Here is a 22,444-nt window from a genome sequence, read left to right on the forward strand (position 1 = left end):
TTTTTTTTTTTTCATTCTAGGACTTGCTCCTTTCGTCTATCTGTCAGACGAATGTTACAATTTACTGGCAATAAAGTTTTGGATAGACCTTAATGAAGACATTATTAAGCCTCATATGTTAATTGCTGCAAGCAACCTTCAGTGGCGACCAGAATCCAAATCAGGCCTTCCTACTTTATTTGCTGGAGATTTTTCTGTGTTTTCTGCTAGTCCAAAAGAGGGCCACTTTCAAGAGACATTCAACAAAATGAAAAATACTGTTGAGGTAAGGTTACTTTTCAGCATCACCACACATTTTGGTATTTTTCTATTTTTACAGTCCAGTATCAAGGAAATAGCTTTTATACAAATTGGATAGTTGAGGTAGTATGTGAGGTAAAGTTTAATCATATATTAATTGCCCATGAACCTCAGGAGATGGAGGAATGTGGAAATGACAGCAACTAGAAAGAGAAGAATGACTTGAAATGAGTTAGGAGAAATTGGGAGAAGGATGTTCAGAAATGCAGACTTTGTAAGCAAACTGGAAATTGGTTACAAGAATAATATGAGTTATCTGTGGTTTGCAGCAGTTAGCAGTGTGATTAGTTAATAATATGGAGACTACAGGTTTACATTTAAACTCCATATCTAGTGTTTTATACAGATTATGTCTCTTTGACTTGATTTAATCCCAGATAAGAGACACTGATATTATTTTCCCTAGATCATGTATGCATTTTCTGCTTAAATCTATATATACATTATATAATATTAGCTGGTGTTTATTGAGTGTTTACTATGTGTCAGACCTTGTTCTAAGCTTCTCATTTAATTCTCCCACAACCTTATGAGGTAGGGAACAGTTTTTCTATTTTATCAGTGAGAAACAGGTTAAATGGCTTGCCTTAGGTCAAATGCCAAGTTAGTAAAACTAGGATTCATACTTAGGCCATCGAGTGCAGAACCCAGACTAGGAACTGCGATGCAATGCTGCTTCCCAGTAAAATTTGAGATTTCATGAATTGGTAACTAGTGAAGAATACACCAAAAATAAGCCTCTTAATTCTGTAGTTTAATATTTGAAATGTGTGTTATTCAGAATTTATATAAAAATATATTTTAAAAGCATTAGAGTAGCTGTATAAAGAAAGCCGTGTTGACATTTTACCTAAAGACTCTATGCATAATGAATGACACTCTGCTACATCTAGTTTCTAAATTAGGGATGGGAGTTGTATTCATTATTTAGTTCCCATACAGTGTATCTACTGTTTACACCCCAGATTTTCTTTTTTTCTTTCTTTTTTTCTTTTTTTTTTCAAGAGACAGAGTCTTGCTTTGTCACCCCCAGGCTGGAGTGCAGTAGCACAATCTCGGATCACTGCAGTGTCTGCCTCCTGGGCTCAAGTGATTCTCGTGCCTTAGCCTCCCAAGTAGCTGGGACTACAGGTGCGTGCCACCACGCCCAGCTAATTTTTGTATTTTTAGTAGAGACATGGTTTCACCATGTTGGGCAGTCTGGTCTCGAACTCCTGGCCTCAAGTGATCTGCCTGCCTCGGCCTCCCCAAGTATTGCATTTACAGGCATGAGCCACCGAGCCTGGCCTACACCCCACATTTTCTCTGAGATGTCTTCAAAGGCAGTTTACTAATCCTGCTGAAGAGACAACTGTCATTTACATAGCATTTTAAAGTTTTACAAAATACTGTCATGAATTAGGTTAAACCATATGAAATTCCTGATATTTGACCAGTTGTGACTTCTCAAACAACAGTTTCATGTATTTTAACCTATAAATCATTTCAATTAATTCTTGGAACAGACATGAGGTAGGTGAGGCAATTCTCTCTTTTCACTAACCAAAGAAGTACCTGTATAGATGTGAGATGATTCCCAGCTATTAAGTAGTAAATAGAGCTAGGACTTGAGCCCCAATCTTCCAGCTTCAATCCAGATCATATGACAGTTTGCTGATTAAACTAGATGACAGAGAAGGTCTCTTTCCTTCAGATACACATACTTTTTCTCTGTTCCCCTCTCCCTATCAGCTGGATTCCCCTAAATCACTGATACTGGTTTTGTAATTTTGCATTAGCATGTTTGACAATTGATATCACATTTAAGGTTTTTCATTCTTTTTTGGTCTGAACTTTTCATTTCTGCTTTTAAAAGAAATACTTTTGGCAACATAAATATGTGGGTTTGCAATTTATAAAGCAGCTTTTCCACTTATTTTCTTAGAATGTTGACATACTTTGCAATGAAGCAGAAAACAAGCTTATGCATATACTGCATGCAAATGATCCCAAGTGGTCCACCCCAAGTAAAGACTGTACTTCAGGGCCGTACACTGCTCAAATCATTCCTGGTACAGGAAATAAGCTTCTGGTAAGTTAATGTAAACTCAAGGAATATTATAAGTATTATATATGGAGGCCATCGTATATTCTGTTGTATACCTAGTAAACATGGTAAAATGTAATTAAACTTAATTAGAAAGTGTGGTTGTTATGTGGCTCCTGTAAGTATAGGTTATTTAGAAATTTTATTTATTGAAGCAAGATACGAAACTCTGGGTGCACACTTTCCAAACAGGTGCTTTCATTTACATGTGATTGAAGTGGTTTTTGCCATTTATTTCACTGTTCCATACAATTAGGGTTGTTTCTAAGCTGTTTGTAAGCTGTTTCTAAGCTATTTAAGTGGTTAAATCACAGTAGATGCAAATCAAGCTAAAGTCTTTAATATTGGCTAATGGCTGGTTCTTAAATAGCTAATACTTGCTAAGGGTATCTATATTAACTCATTTAATCCTCATAACAACCCTATGAGATAAAACCTAAGTCCTCACTTAACATTGTCAATAGGTTTTTGGAAACTGATTTTAAGGGAAGTGATGTATAACAAAACCATTTTTTTTTCTCATCACTGTTCTAACAAAACGATGTTGAAGGAAATGACATTGCTCAAAGACCTGCTATACATTGTTTGACTTAAAGTCACAGTTTCCAAGAACCTATCAATGACATTAAGTGAGGACTTTATTATCCTTATTTTATAGATGAGGAGACTGTGGCATAGAGAGAGGTTAAGCAATTGCCTAATAAGTTCACAAAGCTAGAACAGTAGGTATTAGAACCCAGATAGTGTGTGTTCTCAAGGTGGCTTTAAAATATTTATCTTTGTTTAATCTGTTAATAATAAAAAAGAAAAGATTAAAGCATAAGTGATGTCCCCTACCTCCTTTTTTATCTTTTACTGTGATTATTCTTCATCTTCCTTCCTTTTCATGTCATTTTATATGCTCTTATGTAAAATTACTTCCATCTAGAATAGGAATAATGTGAATTGAAATCACCTAACCTATTAGCAGTTAGGGGAGGGAGACTGTGTGTAATGTTTGCGTGCTTAAATATTTTCAATGAAAAGTTACTTTTAGTTTTTTATGTTAGTACATAATTATGATAGGCTACGTTTTAATTTTTTTATCAGATGTCTTCTCCTAATTGTGAGATATATTATCAAAGTCCTTTATCATTTTGTATGGCCAAAAGGAAGTCTGTTTCCACACCTGTCTCAGCCCAGATGACTTCAAAGTCTTGTAAAGGGGAGAAAGAGATTGATGACCAAAAAAACTGCAAAAAGAGAAGAGCCTTGGATTTCTTGAGTAGACTGCCTTTACCTCCACCTGTTAGTCCCATTTGTACATTTGTTTCTCCGGCTGCACAGAAGGCATTTCAGCCACCAAGGAGTTGTGGCACCAAATACGAAACACCCATAAAGAAAAAAGAACTGAATTCTCCTCAGATGACTCCATTTAAAAAATTCAATGAAATTTCTCTTTTGGAAAGTAATTCAATAGCTGACGAAGAACTTGCATTGATAAATACCCAAGCTCTTTTGTCTGGTTCAACAGGAGAAAAACAATTTATATCTGTCAGTGAATCCACTAGGACTGCTCCCACCAGTTCAAAAGATTATCTCAGACTGAAACGACGTTGTACTACATCTCTAATCAAAGAACAGGAGAGTTCCCAGGCCGGTACAGAAGAATGTGAGAAAAATAAGCAGGACACAGTTACAACTAAAAAATATATCTAAGCATTTGCAAAGGCGACAATAAATTATTGACGCTTAACTTTTCCAACCGTTTGTAAGACTGGAATATAATTTCAAATCACACATTAGTACTTATGTTGCACAATGAGAAAAGAAATTAGTTTCAAATTTACCTCAGCGTTTGTATATCAGATGTTCTTTGCCCGATTCTGTATTGGTATACTTTTGCTTCAGTTGCATATCTTAAAACTAAATGTAATTTATTAACAAGTCAAGAAAAACATCTTTGGCTGAGCTCAGTGGCTCATGCCTGTAATCCCAACACTTTGAGAAGCTGAGGTGGGAGGAGTGCTTGAGGCCAGGAGTTCAAGACCAGCCTGGGCAACATAGGGAGACCCCCATCTTTACAAAGAAAAAAAAAAGAATGGGGAAAAGAAAATCTTTTAAATCTTTGGATTTGATCACTACAAGTGTTATTTTACAAGTGAAATAAACATACCATTTTCTTTTAGATTGTGTCATTAAATGAAATGAGGTCTCTTAGTACAGTTATTTTGATGCAGATAATTCCTTTTAGTTTAGCTACTATTTTAGGGGATTTTTTTTTTTTTTTAGAGGTAACTCACTATGAAATGGTTCTCCTTAATGCAAATATGTTGGTTCTGCTATAGTTCCATCCTGTTCAAAAGTCAGGATGAATATGATAGAGTGGTGTTTCCTTTTGAGCAATTCTTCATCCTTAAGTCAGCATGATTATAAGAAAAATAGAACCCTCAATGTAACTCTAATTCCTTTTTACTATTCCAATGTGATCTCTGAAATTAAATTACTTCAACTAAAATTTCAAATACTTTAAATCAGAAGATTTCATAGTCAATTTTTTTTTCAACAAAGTGGTCATCCAAACTCAAACTTGAAAAAATATCTTGCTTTCAAATTGGCACTGATTCTGCCTGCTTTATTTTTAGCACTATCACAGGACCCAGAGCCTATGCCCTTTTAAACTTACCACAAAAGCAGATTAGTTCAATTTAAGATGATACTCTCATTTGTTACTTCCTTTTTTTTTTTTTTTTTGGAGATGGAGTCTCGCTTTGTCGCCCATGCTGGAGTGCAGTGGCATGATCTTGGCTCACTGCAGCCTCCACTTCCCGGGTTCAAGTAATTCTCTCACCTCAAGCCTCCCGCGTAGCTGGGATTACAGGGATGCACCACCATGCCCAGCTAATTTTTGCATTTTTAGTAGAGACTGGGTTTTACCATGTTGGCCAAGCTGGTCTCAAACTCCTGACCTCAGGTGATCCATCCACCTCAGCCTCCCAAAGTGCTGGGATTATAGGCGTGAGCCACCGTGCCCAGCCAATATTTGTTACTTTCTTATGTTTAATAGAGAAAAGGGATAAAACATTTCTAACTGGGAGTTAATAGCATGGAGAAATTCTTAAATCAGATGTTTTAATGCCTTAAATGTATATATAATATCATGTTTTCAAATCTAATTATAAATACGTTTAAAGCCAAGAATAAATCTTTTAAAAAATTGACTTCCTTCCTTCCATAACTGTGTTCCATGATTTTTCTCTTCTGTAAAAAGCATTAGCAAAATTGTCTATTTTGCTACTCCTTGTAACTTAAGTATTCTGCAAGTCTTATTAATGAGACTTGTTTTGTTTCTAAAACAGTTTGGTTTTCACATCCTCATTTTGCAGTGATCCACTCTAGAACAAGGAATAAAACTTGGGTTTCAGGAGAACAGAAAACATTACAAGAATTTAACCTTTTCTTTTTTGAGTCCTTGGTAAAACTGCTATTGTCTGTTCTCATGTAAAACACCCATTATGTTGATAGATATGTAATGCACACCCTCTGTTTTATAAATTATAAATATCCAGGCTACATGAACAAAATATGAAGCGTGAGTATATGTGTATATTATCCCCTCAAAAGTGACAATTTAATGATTACAAAGTCAACATACTGCATCATAAGGGATAATGGTAAAAATTTGTGTTATTTATTCAGCAATCATTTAATGAGACCCTATTGCACATAAAGAGCATTTGCCAGTTCTGTGAATGATGCAAACAGTGAACACAATACAAGTCAATATTGGGTGTCAAAGAATTATACAAATCAGAAACCATGGGAGTTGAAAAACAGACCACTTCTACAGGGGATAAAGTTGATGGCATTTAATCAATTTTTATGGTTTACAAACCAAATATTTCAGGGGTCAGCTAGGGAAAGAAGAGACATTAAATAGGCCAGGAAACTATTCTTTAGAGCTCTATAAAAGTTATATAACCCAGAGCCACTTCTCCATAGTGGTCACTCACTTAACCCAAGTGAGCCAAAAACCCTAAAGCAGGGAGCCAGCCAAGTCAGGAGGGCTTGAATCTGGTCCTTTGAACCGCTCCTGTGAAATCAAAGGAGGGTAATTTCCACTTTGGGCTCTCTGACATTTCTCCCCTCTACTAGCCCAAACGAGTCAAGCCATCCATATTGAGCTGGTTATGCCACCACCCTATCAACCAAGATACCCAGGACTACCTGGGCCTGGAAAATGGGAGCATTATTAAATGGATCATTAGGAGATTATTATATGTTGTGCTTGGAGATACAGAATTTAGCAAAGCTGATAACACCTTAGATTCATTGGGATTTACTGTTGTCAGCCAAACTTACTCAAAGGAGATACCAGTTTGTAAAATGTGAATGAAGAAAACATCACACACGTGGTGTTGGTGGTCATGGAGATGTTGGGCAGGTTTCAGTAGCGTCAGATAATGCTAAAACAGTCTCATGTACACAGATCAAATATATAAGCAACTAAATTATAAGGCTGCTTTTGTCATTACCTTTACCATTCCTATTTATTAAAAAAAGACTGGTAAATAAGCCTGTGATACAGAAAAACTGGTATATTGTTGAGTTTCTTGGCATTTAGGTAATTAAATTTTTTTATGGTTGAACCAAAAAAAGATCCAATGACAAATCCATATAAATGTGATACCATTTACAATTTTTAATAACCATAAAAGCACCATTATATAAGACACTTAAAATAATTTTTCACAGAACATTAGAAAGAAGCTGTTGGCCAACAAGAAATAGAGCATACGTCCTCTGTGGTCTTATCTATCGTGATCTCACACTAAATCTGATTCCAACCTGTCGGAAATTAATTTGGATTCATAAATTCAGCATCAGTATAAGAAGACATTCCAGAGTTGTGAGGACTTGATTGTCTTAATGCCACATAAAACATCAACTGCTCATTTTGTAATGAGCATGGCTTTTATATATCCCTGTATGACCTATATCCTGGGGTGCCTAATTTCTTGCACTCCCAAACATTTGAGCTGCCAACTAATTACACATGTTAATAGGCATAATTTTAGAAGTCGTTTATTCCTTTTAAAAGTTAGTGTTTTATGAAGGCAGGCTTATTTTATTTACACTGTTAGCACAACAGCCAAAAGTTATTCAGGTTTAATCCTGCTGAATAGTAAAAACACAAGGTGTGACTTTAAATAATGACACTGATTTCCCTCAGTAGCTCCTATAGCTATTAAGGATTTGACAGTATTTTTAACAATGATACATCATTAAAATAAAGGAATAACTTCCCAAAGTGTCTACTTTGAAGGACAATGTTCCCTTAGATGTATGCTTTCTGGCATATTAACATTAAAGGAAAATCAGTATCATAGAGTCGCACATCTCACATTTTTAGATACATAGATTAGCAAAATAGCAATGGCACCAAAACTTTTCCTGCCCCCACCACTTCTCTCCACCTTCCCAACTTTCCTGATGGAGATGAATTTCCTGAAAAAATAAATAGATCACTTCAGAGAAAATGGTACTGAAGCTTATATATAATATAAACACTTTATTTCATCTATGAACCTATGTAAATATATTCTTGGGTGTGTGCTCAAGTTTTGGTTTCGAATTCTTACCCTAGAGAAAGGGACTGTTTACTCAAATCTGCAGAATTCCCAGCGTCAGACCATGCATATAGAAGCACTTTAACAGATTTTGGTGAAGATAATGAATATAATGACTTTGCTCAGAAACTTTTGAGTTCAGCTATTTACACTGGAATTGGAGCTCTGACTAAAATGCAACAAAGAATAACAAAAATTGAAGTAGAAACTGACTTAGGAAAATTCTGCATGGCTGTAAGATAGGCCTCTAATATCCATGGTGACAACCGCCCCTTCTGTGATAGGAGCTCTCATTTGTAAATCCGCCGTGCGCCCTCCGGTTTGGAAACTCTGTGTAGGAATTCCAGTATCTGGCATTGTTGGAAGGCAATGCATTATTCCTGTCCTGGTTTCTGTTCATTCTGCTTGGTTTTTCTGCATGAAGCACACTGTGAAAAGTAACATCGTGTTCATACCGTTCTTTCATTCGGTGGATTTTTTCTCTTGAGACACCATGAATGTTTCTTCTACATGGAAAAAAAAAATGCATTTAGTTAAGGCAGGATACCACAATGAGTTACTTATATTTTACAAGTCCTCTAGTATTGCAGATATTGCAGTCCCTGTTCTCAGGACTTAGCTCTGGCAAAAGCATAACATTTTGTTCAGCAGTTCTCTTTCAGCCTCCACTCATGTTTTTCATGCTGCCCTGCACACCCCCAAACCACCCTGAGGCTAGCAAGGAGCTAAAGCTTCAGAAATGCTTTGTTTCTGGTCCTCTCAGTTACGTGCTTCAAGACATAAAAGAACACCATGAGATTTTTAAAAAATCATACATTTGCCTGTTAATGTCATGCATGTATCTATCTATGTTAATCAGTCCCTGATATATATTTCTAGGAGATACTTATTAAAACAATCTTAAATTCTAGTGGGCAGAAGAATCAACTGGGGATATAGTTAGAAATATAATTACCAGAGATTCCAACTACTGAATGGGGTCCATGAACTCGGATTTTAATAGCCACCTGAGGCAATTCTGATGGAGTAGTCCACAGATCCACTTTGAAGACACTATCTGCCTATTACCATAAGAGGAACCAGCCTTACTCCTAAGAAGTAAATTCTTATCTCACTGGCTATTTTAAGTCAATGACATTAGCAAATAATACAGATAGAGAATATCCGAACCCATGCATTCAACAAGTTAGTATTATTTGAACATTTATTGCTTTATAAATTAGAAGCAGCATCTAGATCATAAATGAATCGCAGACTGCTCAACATCTAAAGATCTTTATTTAGCCTAATGCAAAAACACCATTGACATGTGCAGTCCCATGCAGATAAAGTGCTTTTAAATGTTCCTTGATGAAGAAGCATTTTAGCAGAATGTTAAATGCATCCTTTTAAAGGACCACGTCCAAGCCAAGATTTAGCATTTAGCATTATATTAGAAAACTGACCCAAAACTAAAGTCTTCACATTAATAATTCCAAAGTTATCAATTTCCAAGAATTACCATTTCTGGCCTGAAAACTACCATGTCCATTTCCAGCCTGAAAAGATTCTTTTGTTCGGTCTGAAATACCTGAAAATAGCAGGATACATAATGAGGAACTAGAAAAACAAAGAAGTACCTTGCTAACTCTTGAACGTTGAATTTCCAGCGAGTGTCAGGTTCTCGGAATATAACTTCATAGTTATTTTCAAGTGCCTGATTTTTCAAAAGTACATAAAACATTGAAGACATAGTATGTATGTTTGGGACTGTTTATGCTGCCATTTAACATTTACTACAAATCTTTTCTAGAATTCCTTTTGTTTTACCAGTAATCCAATGCCTTAATTTATCACAATAAATGCAGTTGTTTCATTCCCATACTTAGCCACTCTCATAATTCTCCATGATAAATTTTGCTCAATTTTATCTAGTATGTAGGAAATTTGTAAAGGTTGTTTTGGACATCTTTAAAAATAGATGACTGAGCTAGTTTAAAACGTCCTGAACACCAGTATGAATGAACTCAGTGACTTCTCAAAGTCACTTACGGGATTTTTGTAGACTTATTTGTCAGATGCCTTGTCCTATTCCTCATGCCTTCCTTTAGAAAGTGGGAGTACCATAGGAACATAACTGGTGAAATAAAAGTGATAGTCACATACTTTACATCATCTTCCTTCCAAAAGTAGCTCTCCCCATTATGCAATACAATTTGGGTCAATGCTCTGGGCCCCATTTCCTTGAGTTTTGAAAACTATTATAATTTCCTTATAAACATCCAAATATTCTTTGCATTCATAAATTGACTACTACCTTATCTCAAACTGAATTTTCTATTATCACTATAATTTATTGTGTTTATAAAACATAGAGTGGAAAGAGCTAAGCAAAAAGGTTTCCTTTTCATTCTTTAGATGGGCACTTCTCAATTGGGAAGGATTTAAATAACACAACCGGAAACCTCTCATTTCTAAGTCAAATTAATAGCTGAGGATGGCTGAAAAAGATTATACATATCCAGAAGATAAAAAGTAAAATGAGGCCGGGTGCGGTGGCTCACACCTGTAATCCCAGCAGTTTGGGAGGCTGAGGCGGGTGAATCACTTGAGCTCAGGAGTTCGAGACCAGCCTGGCCACCATGGCAAATCTCCGTCTCTACTAAAAATACAAATACTAGCCGGGCGTGGTGGCACATGCCTGTAATCCCAGCTGCTGGGGTGGCTGACACACGAGAATTGCTTGAATCTGGGAGGCAGAGGCTGCAGTGAGCTGAGATCGTGCCACTGCACTCCAGCCTGGGAGACAGAGCGAGACTCTGTCTCAAAACAAAACAAAACAAAAACAAAAGTAAAATGACTTCCCTTAGGCTACTTGTTAGTTAGTCCTTAAGTCTTGGTTTTAAGTGATGGCCTTCATTCAATTGACTCTTCACGTGCCTGTTCATTTCTCGCCCAAGTAGACTAGACATGAACTGAAGTAACCACAAGTTTGGGGCTCATTCTTCCTTACATTCACCAAAGCCCCACAATCTGGGCATAAGTGGAACTGATGATGATCATTAGAGAAAAGCACACCTGTAAGTATGCCAGTTAGCCCCAGATGTAAAAAGAAGCCTAAAATCGTGAGCCCAGTCTGGACCTATTCACTTCACAATTAACCAGGTAAGGATTCTGCATGATGCGAGGAGGCTACTCCACTGTCTGCTTCCTGCCTCATTTTTTTTTTTTGAGACAGAGTCTCGCTCTTCCGCCCAGGCTGGAGTGCAGTGGCACGATCTCGGCTCACTGCAAGCTCCGCCTCCCAGGTTCACGCCATTCTCCTGCCTCAGCCTCCCCAGTAGCTGGGACTACAGGCGCCCACCACCACGCCTGGCTAATTTTTGTATTTTTTTTTAGTAGAGACGGGGTTTCACCGTGTTAGTCAGGATGGTCTCGATCTCCTGACCTCGTGATCCACCCGCCTCGGCCTCCCAAAGTGCTGGGATTACAGGCGTGAGCCACTGCGCCTGGCCTTCTTGCCCCATTTTTATGGTTCTGGATCCTTCCTCCTTTGTAGACCCAATAGGGCATGAAAACATTATCACAAGAGATGGAATATGTATGAAAAAAGACCAAATAGACTTCACAATTAAAGGATAACGTGCACACTGTTAAAGGCATCGTACTGTTCTTTGCTATTCTGACAATGGAGAGCTGAGTTGTTTTTATTTATATTTGCATTCTACCATCTCAATAAGGTTACAGTGTTAATCCTAAATCTGTTTTTATTTTTTAATTTAATTTTTTTTTTTTTGAGACGGAGTTTCACTCTTGTCACCCAGGCTGGAGAGCAGTGGCACGATCTCAGGTCACTGCAACCTCCGCCTCCCAGTTCAAGCGATTCTCCTGCCTCAGCCTCCCAAGTAGCTGGGATTACAGGCGCCCGCCACCACGCCCGGCTATTTTTGTATTTTTAGTAGAGATGGGGTTTCACCTTGTTGGCCAGGCTGGTCTCGAACTCCTGGACTCAAGTGATCCGCCCGTCTCGGCCCCCCAAAGTGCTGGGATTACAGGTATGAGCCACCACGCCTGGCCCTAAATCTGTTTTTAGACTGAAATATTCTGTTGCCCTGGAACTCCCAGGGAGCAACAGTACACAGTGTGGAAATCCCCGGCTCACCAGAGGCAGAACCGTCCTGTTGTGACCTGTAGCTCCACTAGGAGCGCCATCTAGTTCAGTATTAGTATTGATCTGAACATTTCAGTGGGTGCTCCTCTGTATGCCTTGCCTTAGGAAAGTAATTAAGACAGAAAAGTTATCAAGAATTCACACCAAGGACCATTTGCCAAGGACTATTTTTAAATTGTATCCTCAAGTGAGATTAGCATCTCAGCAAACTTCAGCCATTGAACAGCAGAGAAACACTAAAATAAAACCTCGTTACCTTCTCCCTGGGAGAACTACTGTTAGCAAATATGAAATCATGGAACATCAGAAAAAGAGGAAAGAACAGATGCTTCAACTTTCTCACAAAATGTCCATAACTGAAAATTCAGAATGATACTTCTTCCTACCATGACTGCATAGGGCTTCATTTCCCAGGCGTGGAGGTTGGTATTATCAATAATAATGGGGGATATGCCATTCCTCATTGCTTTTCTTGCTGCAACACAATGTTACATAACAGTGAACAACATGCAACAATCAGAGGGTGAGCGTAATCTCTATTTGTCATTTTTATTACAGGATGCCCTCATCTCCTCATCACACAACTTCAGAGCCCACTATCAATAATTTTCTTTCTCTGGAATCTAAGGAGGTTATGCTCTCATGTTCTGTTATGGGGGAAAAATTGGCAGAACTTTAGGTTAAACTCCTTCCATAAAATGTATTCATTCTGCAGCAGCTACAATCTATGCGCACATCAGGGTTTCCCAGGAGTTTGGGAAGGAATTTGTCACCTCTTTTTTGGTTCCATTCATGAGCTTCCTCCAGGAAGTCAGGATTGAACTCATAGGCACCATCTTCCCTGAAGAAAAAATCATCCGTGCTGAAAATCAGGGCCCTGGGAAAGTCATGCTGCAATTGTCTGGAAAGTGGAGAAATGAGAGAGAGAGATGTTTTAAATATATGTGTAGTCTCAGTAGAAATAATTTCCTTCCATCTGTAACATTTAGCAGTTTATAATTCTGAGACCACCAGGTTTGGAGTGGTTAAAATGCAGTTTCAAAAGAGAGATGTTTATTATGTCTAGAAGGCATCACTCCTTAGCAGGAGATGGGAGAGGGCTGAGAGGCGGCAGTGTGTGTTGCCGTCCTTGAAACTAAGAGGCACAGTCACTGCCGCTGCCTTCTGCAGCGGCAAAAACTGACTCAAGAAGAAACTGAAGCTAAGTTGCGGGCCCGGTGACTGTCTTTCCTCCTGGGCACCAATCCCGGTGCCCATTCCTCTCCGAGGCACCAGTGCCCCTGCCCAAGACCTGCCCATGGGTGCCAGACCCCCACGCTGCAGCCCTTCTCTCGGCCCCCTAAACTCTGAGCTGGCCCATTTCCTTGGAGCTCTGTTCTCTATAAGGACCCATCTGAGAAACTAGCTCTAGTGAGAAATGTGGGGAAGTGATGCATTTGCTCTACTTTATCAGGTAATATATTTATGTTTTAATGATGACCCAAGCCAAATGGGAGAAAAGCACAACAGGAGAAGGAAAGCGACAGAGCCACTGTCCCCTACCTTCCTACCCTCCACCACTCTAAGTAGGAAATATCACAGCAAAAAGAAACACCACCATGGAGCTCCCCTTTAAAGCAAAATCAAAACAAAATGAATACGCTTATTCAGTTCTGTACAAAAGAACTTCAAAGAGATGTTTCCACTTGAAATCCTTGCTCGTACTATCTTTTGGCAGAAGGTAGATGTCATGCTCCAGAAGAACTGGAGACATCTCTGAGCTTCCTTTCCTTATCTGTAAAAACTGAGGACAAACAAACCCAGCCAACAAACAGAAAATATGGTCACGTGGCCATGCTCAGAATAAGAAGATATTTAAAAATCGGAGGAAAAAAGGTTGGAGAATGACAAGGGCAGGAAATGCAAAGAGAAAGCAAAGCTATTCAATGTCTTTTTTGTTGTTGGTCTTCTCCATGGAGCAGAAATATCTTTAATCCAGGAAGAACAGAACAAACATGAGGCCTTGGGGCCACAGATGAGTAAGCACTTCAGGTGCCCCGACAGGCTTGGGAACTTTTGTTTCCTCAGTTGTAAAACACAGATAATTATCCCTACCTATTAAACAGAGCTTCTAATCAGACTGAAATGAGGCCAGTATGAGAAAACATTTTGTACCCAGTAAGGCACTTTACAAAAGTAAAGTGGTGTTATAATAACAATGAGGCCAAATTGACCAACCCAGACTGTTTCTATGCCACAGTAATAAACACATCGGAGCGCGCATGTCAAGTAGTCCTTGAGGTACTGCGGTGAATTAAGACGGAGATGAAAGACAAAACTAAAGTAAAATGCTTCCATTTTCAAAAATGAGTGAATATGCATTCCAGAAATGGTAACTAAATATCTGTCAAAATTCTTCAGAAGCTTGATAGCATTTAAAAAGAAGGCAGTATAGATCACTGAAAAAGTAATTCCAAACCAAATGCATTTTCTTTTTTAATGAACTAAACAGTGGCAAACAAGGAAATTCAGTGGGCATACTATCTTTGTTTAAACAGGAATCTGAGTCTCCCTTGATAGCCTTGCGGGGAAATGCGGGCCAGTAGATAATACACTTTAATGCCAAAAGAATATTAGTTAATTATCCAACCCATTAAACATTTATTGAGCACTTAACATGTGCCAAATGCCAGGTGAAGCGTTAAGGTACAGAAAGAAAGTAGCTGCTTTCAAGGAATTCATGGCCCAGCCAAAGGAGTCAGACCTGGCACAGCCAGCGCAGCGCACAGAGGAAAAAGCTGGCCCAGCAAAGCGCTGAGAGAAAGGGTCAGGAGCCGGGGAAAGTGATGCAAAGGAGTGATGCAAGTTTGACTTGGTCCCTGAGGGATGAGAAAACTGTTGCCTCTTGCGGTAGGGGCTGAGAACATGGGCAGGAAAGAGAGGAGGAAGCCAGTGCTGCAGGGCTTGTTAGGGGAGAAGGGGCTGTAGGGAAAAGCAGAAAGACTCTAAGGGTTAAAAGAGGCAAATCATCTTTGAAACACTGTTTTCAATTCTGACTGCCACACAATTTAGAGAGAAATTTGGCCAGCTTGAACGTGTCCAGAGAAGAGTGATCAAGTAAATACAAGGTCCAGAAACCCTGTCAGAGGAGCAAAGATCATCGGAGACATGTGGAGTGTTTCAGGCAGAACAGATAATAAAAGGGATAAGGTGATAGTTCTCAGACGCTGGGAAGTTTATTGAGTGGGCGCGGGAATGAACTTCTTTTGTGTTGGCAATTTGGGCTGGGCTCAGGTGGGCCGATCTGCGGGCCTTGCCCGGGGTCCCTGCGGCAGCTGTGTCACCTGACGTGAGGCTGGACAGAGTGCCCTAAGCAGGGTCCTTCACACGTCTGGTGGTGCTGGCTGTCACTCCGCAGGGCCTGTCATCCTTCTGAAAGAGCCTCACCCAGGTCTCTTCACAGACCGCGGTATTTCAAGAGAACAAGACAAGAAGCTGCTCGCCAGCGCTCCAGCACATTCTTTTGGTCAAAGCGAGTCACTTTGCTGGCCCACATTGAAGGGCGAGGAAAGTAGACTTCTTGATGGAAGGAAGAGCAAAGAAAATGTGGCCACTTTAAATCTAGTACAGATAAAGCCAGTGACACGAAGGAAGGGATAGGTATAAAGAATACTTGATGAACCAATGCTCATAGTTTCCGTATGAATGTCTGTTATTCGAATTTAAAGATACGCACATCGAAAGTCCAAACCTTAACCTCCGATGCAAACAATTATACAGACAGAACAAAAATCTAAGGGTAGCACTGATGCATTTTCAGGTATGTATATTTTATATTTGTGAACACTGTACAGTTTTAAAGTTATTTTCATCAATATTATTTAAATAATGAAAGTTGTGTTCAGAGATTAAATAATAGTGTATAATGTATTTCCCTTATCCTCTGTACACTAAGTTAAGCAACCATGGTAACTGAATCCAAGATTTTTTTTTTCTTTCGGGTCCCAGATTTGATATCCCCTCTAAATCTGGTTTCATTTCTTCTCCTATTAAGTCTGCTACTTATAAGTTTTGTTTTGGTTTTTGAACATTTTCAGACTTGAATTTTTCTTTTCATGTACATACCCTTATCTGCTCTTGTTTTCCTCTTTGTGGTTTATATTATCGATTGGAAGTTAATACTTTATAATATTTCCTTTAAAAAGACTTTAAGGCATGAGTATCCAATTCACTGCTTGTTTTATTTGAATCCTATTTCCTTCTAGAAAACAAAAAAAGCACATAACACTACTGCCCTTTTAATCACAAAATTTTACCTTAGAGTAAAAGCTAAATGGTTCTGGATCACTATGGGGCAAGAACACCATCCATCATTTCCTGAGACACATCCGACTGTGGCCTCCGTACTCGTCCTAACAAACAGGCAGACAAAACTAAGGCTGTTTTTCACATTTAAGGCTCTCAAGGATTTTTTTTTTTTTTTTTTTTTTTTGGCCCGTATGATCTTCCTGAATGACTTCAAAACTTGTTTTATCTTCACCTAAATGTTAAATTAGCACTAGCAGCCATAGTAGCATGTTGAATAGGCAGGACAATAAAAACTCTACTAGCTAAATAAAGAACCGATTAAATAGACAATCTTGAGATTCTCAAACTTAAGTGGAAGCAATAAATACCATTCCATCAGCTTCAGAAGTGATGAGGGTTAAGCCCCAGTTCTATCTTTATGGTGGTCAGGAGCCTCATGCATTAGGGAAATTGAGAGAATGAAAATAAAAGGGAAAAAATAGAAAGACAATTAATTCCGTATAACCTTCACCTCCCACAAACCCCCCTCAAATTCATTTAAAATCACTATTATAAGAGAAACTCGGGGCTAATCTTGATTTCACAACTTATTCTTTTGTGTAATTCTTTTGTGTAATAATAGAGAACCATAGAGATATATTTAGATATCTCTTCAGCCAGTCAGTCACTCACTGAGAAAGTCAGACATTGCAGGTAATTTTAACTTGACGCCCAGCTTTTTACTAGGGAAATTTTCAAGCATGCAAAAGTTAGATGGAATAATATACTCAATCCTCATATACGCATGACCAGTTATCAACATATGGCCAGTCTTCTCTCATGTCCTTCCTATTTCATTGCATCAGTCACTCCATCAGTGTTTAGTCTCCCTGCTTGTCTCATCAGTGTTTTCCTCCAGTTGGTGTGCGTGCATCAGGGACCAAACAAGATCCCCACATTGTATTTGGTTGCCATGTCCCTTAAGTCTCATTTATCCTATAGTTTGCCCTCTCCTTTTTATTTCCACCTGAACTTCTCCCTTTTAATTAGAAAATATACCACAACCTTTTAATTAGAAAATATGCAAACCTATGGAAATGAGTTGAAAAACAGTATAGTGAACACTGCTTACCCTTCATCTGTGGTCTCCAGATGTTCACATTTTGCCTTAGTTTATGTCTCTCCTATATATATTTTTGGAGAACAATATGAAAGTAAATTGCAGGCCGGGCGCAGTGGCTCACGTTTGTAATCCCAGCACTTTGGGAGGCCAAGACGGGTGGATCACTTGAGGTCAGGAGTTTGAGACCAGCCTGGCCAACATGGCGAAATCCCGTCTCTACTAAAAATACAAACATTAGCCAGACTGGTGGCGCACACCTTTAATCCCAGCTACTCGGGGGGCTGAGGCATAAGAATCACTTGAACCCAGGAGGCAGAAATTGCAGTGAGCCAAGACTGTGCCACTACACTCCAGCTCCAGCCCGGGTGACAGAGCAAAACTCTGTCTCAACTGTCTCAAAAAAAAAAAGATAAACTCCATACATCGTGATACTTTATTCCTAAATTCTTTGTCAAGTATCTCTTAAGAATAAGAACACTTCCCTGCATAACCACAATACCATTATTGCATCTAAAAAATTAAGGCAGAGTGCCCTAAGCAAGGTCCTTCACACGTCTGGTGGGGCTGGCTCTCACTCCGCAGGGCCTGTCATCCTGAAAGAGCCTGAAAGAGCCTGAAAGAGTGATTAATTCATAAGAGCTAATGTTAGGTTTTTATTTTAGTTTATTTTTATGCATTTATGTACTTATGTGTTTATTTAGAGATGGAGTCCCACTCTGTCGCCCAGGCTGGAGTGCAGTGGCACGATCTCGGCTCACTGCAACCTCCACCTCCCGGGTTCAATCAATTCTCTTGCCTCAGCCTCCCGAGAAGCTGGGATTATAGGCGCCCACCACCATGCCCAGCTAATTTTTTTGTATTTTTAGTAGAGCCGGGGTTTTGCCACATTGGTCAGGCTGGTCTCCAATTCCTGACCTCAGGTGAGCCACCTGCCTCGGCCTCCCAAAGTGCTGGGATTACAGGCGCGAGCCACTGCTCCTGGCCTAATGTTAGGTTTTTAAATTTAAATTTTTAAAAATTCCCCAGTGGTCTCAAGAATATTTTTCATAAGCTTCAAGTACTGTACTTGGTTATTATGTCCGGTTAATGTCTTTGAATCTAGAACTGTCCTCATGCTCTTTTGGTTTCTCTAGTTGGTATGAGAATGTTCTGCATTCTGGGTTTGTGTGGTTGTTTCCTAGTGATTAAACCCAGATTAAATGTTTTTTAAAAGCAAAGTACAGAGGTGATGTTTGTGTACTTCTGATTGCACATAATGACAGTCTGTCCCACCATGCTAAGTTCAATGCTAAGTTCGATCACTTGGTGTTAGCCAGACCTCTCCACTGGAAAGGTACCTTGCTTCCTTTGTAATATTAACTAATATGTGGGACAAAACTGTGAGCCCATGTACCGATCCAATTCTCCAACATTTCCCTCAGCAATCTTTACATCTATTTCTCTGATCACAAAACAAAAAAAGTGCAAAAAAGGAGGGAGGTTCCTATATTCCCCCATCTACAAATAATTATTAACATTTTGGTCTTCTTTCCAGGACTGGAAATATATATATATATATATATATATATATATATATATAAAATTTCTTTTCATTTTATCTCTTGTTACATGAAGAGGAACATCAATGTAGAGTAGACCAAGTTTGCACCAGGCATTTTTTTTTTTTTTTTTGAGACAGGGTCTCACTCTGTCACCCAGGCTGGAGTGCAGTGGCGTGATCTCAGCTCACTGCAGCCTCTACCTCCCGGGTTCAAGCGATTCTCCTGCCTCAGCCTCCTGAGTAGTTGGGATTACAGGCATGTGCTACGATGCCCAGCTAATTTTTGTATTTTTAGTAGCAACGAGGTTTCACCATGTTGGCCAGGCTGGTCTCGAACTCCTGACCTCGGGTGATCCACCTGCCTAGGCCTCCCAAAGTGCTGGGATTACAGGTGTGAGCCACTGTGCCCGGCCTAACCAAGCTTTTTTTCATAGCAAATTATTTCCCACCTTATAAAATATTCTTCTATGACATGATTTTTAATGATATGGCATACTTATTCCTACGGATGTGCCATAATGTAATGCTTAACCAATAATTTAATGCTTAACCAACGGTCTATGGTTAGGCATTTAGTTTGTCCCTACTTCTTTAATTATCAGCAATATTAGTTTGTGTGTGTGTGTTGATCATTTAGAGATATTCTTTTGTGAACTGCACTTTCACGTCCTTTGGTGAATAAAGCCTCCTTATTAGGAGGTTTATCTTTCTTATTGAATGTCAATTTTTTATTATGTACAGCAATTGCTTTTTAATTTTGTTTGTAATAATCTCTAAAAGTCTAAATTTTAGCTGGGTGCAGTGGCTTTCTTTTCTTTTCTTCTTGTTTGTGACTCCTCTCATGGTTGGCTAAGATTGGTTGTTCCAATAAATTCTATTATTTTTTTAAAAGAGTATTAAGCAGTGAACAAAGAGCTTGGCATATATTCTGTCCCTTTAACCTTTATAACAATTTTATGAAGTAAATCATTTACTTTTACTTGGTTTACAAATAAAGAAACTAGGGCTTCAAGAGCTTAAAAACTGGCTTGGGTTTCTACCGTTTGCATGTGGGGCTGCCAGAACCTTACCTCAGGTCTATTCAGTCAGGGCACATGGGTGTTATAGACTTTGTGAGCTCTTGCGGATCTGAGAAAGCCTTTCTGTTGTCTTCGTATGAAAGACAACAGGCTAGATGAGAATTACTGAACTACATACAATCTTTTCCCCACAGGCATTAATATTTTAAATTTAGGTTTGAGTTCAAAGTGGGTTCACATGCATTGAACAGAAACCCCAGTTAGTGGATTTCTAACAGTGGTGGCTTCAATAAAATTAAAATGTCTATATCTTGTGTGTAAAAATCCACAGGTAGAATCCAGAGCTGGTATCACAACTCCATGATCAACATGGACCCAGGAGTCTAGCATCTTTTTTAGCAAGAGGCTTCCATTCTTCAGAGGGCCTCCTAGTGGCCACTGCAGGGCCAGGCTGCACCTCCATGTTCCACACAGCCAAAGAGGCAACGGGGCCTTGAAAACTAGTTTTATAGTTGGGCACACTGCCACACCCAACAAAGTGTGCTTGCTAAAGAAGAAAGGGTAGTTAACTAACAGCTTTTGCAACAGTCTTTCCAGGATATATCTAGATATTGAATTTATTTTTTTTAATCACTTCTGAGCCTTCAAGTCAAATATGTTCTATGATATCTTTATTTGTTGCTTTGGTTGTATTTACTCTGGTTATTTTTGGCTATATTTATTTTCACATTTGTCTTCTACATTATTGTTTGATTTTCTGCATTGTGACTCTGCTTATCTCTAATATACTTTAAAATTCTAACACTTACTTTAGATTCTTTTATATATCATTTAACTCCTTTTTAATTCTCTGCTTCTTAACCAACTTCCTTCGTATTTCAGACTCCTAATCAGGAGTTTTTCTTTAATCTTTTATATCATAGAGAGGAATTTTTTAGAAAAAAACGTAAATATAGAGAAAGACAAAAAAAATAATAAAATACCTGCATACACACCACCTAGAGCTCATAATCATGAACATTTTCTCATACTTGTTTTGTTGGCTTAAAATTCAACCAACCCCCACTTTAACTCTGGCACTCCCAGAAACCTTTACCGTGCTTCTCTCTTCCCTATTCAACAGCACTTATCACCGCCTAAATTAACATACAGTTTCCTTAGAGGTTACATCCATTTCCCTACCTCTGGCACATAAGGTCCACAAGGGCAGGAGCTTTGTTTTGTTCACTGATGATTCCCAAGTACCTAGAACACTGTGTGGAACATATAAACACTCAATAAATATTTGTTGAATTAAAAAACGAAGGAGCATTACATTTTTTAGATTTATTAATGTTGATATATAGACTTAGTCCATTTTCTTTGACTGCTACATAGTACTCCATTATCAGCAAAATAATAAATATAGCCAATGTTTATTAAGTGCTTATTGTGTGCTAACCACTATTCTAGAGGCTTTACATTTTTTACGTATTGCTCAAATAGACCTGGGATATAAGCACTGCTATGAATCCCCAATCCCCGTGTTACAGACAAAGAAATTAGGGCCAACGAGTGGTACAGCTGGATTAAAACCTAGGCTTCTGGCCCCAGAGCCGCACACTAAACTGCTGTGCTTGAGCGCTATAAAATAACCACATTTATTTATGTATTTTCTCTAGTGATACTTGTTTGCAATTTTCCATATCATGAACAAATTTCAGTGAACTTCCTTATGCCTACCTCTTGTGTGTATGTGGACATTTCCTGGGGATATATACCTCCGGTGGCATACCTGTGAAATCCTTTGCTTATTTTTTGAGAGAACAGAGCACAGCAGATGCTAAAATTGCCTTTTTTCCTTGAGAATTTTTTTTTCTCTGATAGAATACATGTTCCATGAAGGCAGGGATTTTTGCCTCCTTTGTCCACTGCTCCATTCTGAGCATCTAAAAGAATGCCAGGCACATGGGAGATGCTCAGTAAATATCTGTGAATGTATTAATGGCTCTTGAATACAATGCTCTTTTGGCCTAATTATGCAAACTCTTTTTTTTTTTTGTTCCCCGCCCCACCCCCCCTCCAGACGGAGTCTTGCTCTGTCGCCCAGGCTGAAGTGCAATGGCGTGATCTCGGCTCACTGCAATCTCTGTCTCCTGGGTTCAAGCAATTCTCCTGCCCCAGCCTCCCGAGTAGCTGGGATTACAGGCGCGTGCCACCACACCCGGCTAATTTTTGTATTTTTAGTAGAGACGAGGTTTCCCCATCTTGGCCAGGCTGGTCTCGAACTCCTGACCTCGTGATCCGCCCACCTCGGCCTCCCAAAGTACTGGGATTACAGACTTGAGCCACCACGCCCAGCTGGCAAACTT

General features: G+C 38.9%; 2 protein-coding genes across 4 annotated transcripts in view; one reads left to right on the plus strand and one right to left on the minus strand.

The window, feature by feature from the left end:
- The window catches only part of BRCA2 (BRCA2 DNA repair associated), a 95,220-nt gene extending 90,716 nt beyond the window's left edge, over positions 1–4,504 (plus strand). For 2 of the 3 annotated variants that reach the window (XM_024231067.3, XM_054528885.2), the window contains 3 exons: positions 21–265; positions 2,225–2,371; positions 3,476–4,504. In XM_024231067.3, coding sequence (XP_024086835.3) covers positions 21–265; positions 2,225–2,371; positions 3,476–4,084 — 1,001 coding nt within the window. In that variant the 3' untranslated portion in view covers positions 4,085–4,504. The remainder of the gene's footprint in view (positions 1–20; positions 266–2,224; positions 2,372–3,475) is intronic. The other variant, XM_054528886.2, reaches the window with a different exon arrangement.
- Positions 4,505–6,034: 1,530 nt separating this feature from the next.
- N4BP2L1 (NEDD4 binding protein 2 like 1) overlaps positions 6,035–22,444 on the minus strand; it is a 33,839-nt gene continuing 17,429 nt past the window's right edge. The window contains 7 exon segments of the mRNA XM_024230735.3: positions 6,035–8,501; positions 9,615–9,691; positions 12,532–12,620; positions 12,919–13,046; positions 21,276–21,346; positions 21,816–21,947; positions 21,949–22,021. Of these exon segments, the coding sequence (XP_024086503.3) occupies positions 8,243–8,501; positions 9,615–9,691; positions 12,532–12,620; positions 12,919–13,046; positions 21,276–21,346; positions 21,816–21,947; positions 21,949–22,021 (829 nt within the window). The 3' untranslated portion in view covers positions 6,035–8,242.

Source organism: Pongo abelii, chromosome 14 (assembly GCF_028885655.2).
Source record: "Pongo abelii isolate AG06213 chromosome 14, NHGRI_mPonAbe1-v2.0_pri, whole genome shotgun sequence".
Classification (NCBI taxonomy): Eukaryota; Metazoa; Chordata; class Mammalia; order Primates; family Hominidae; genus Pongo; species Pongo abelii.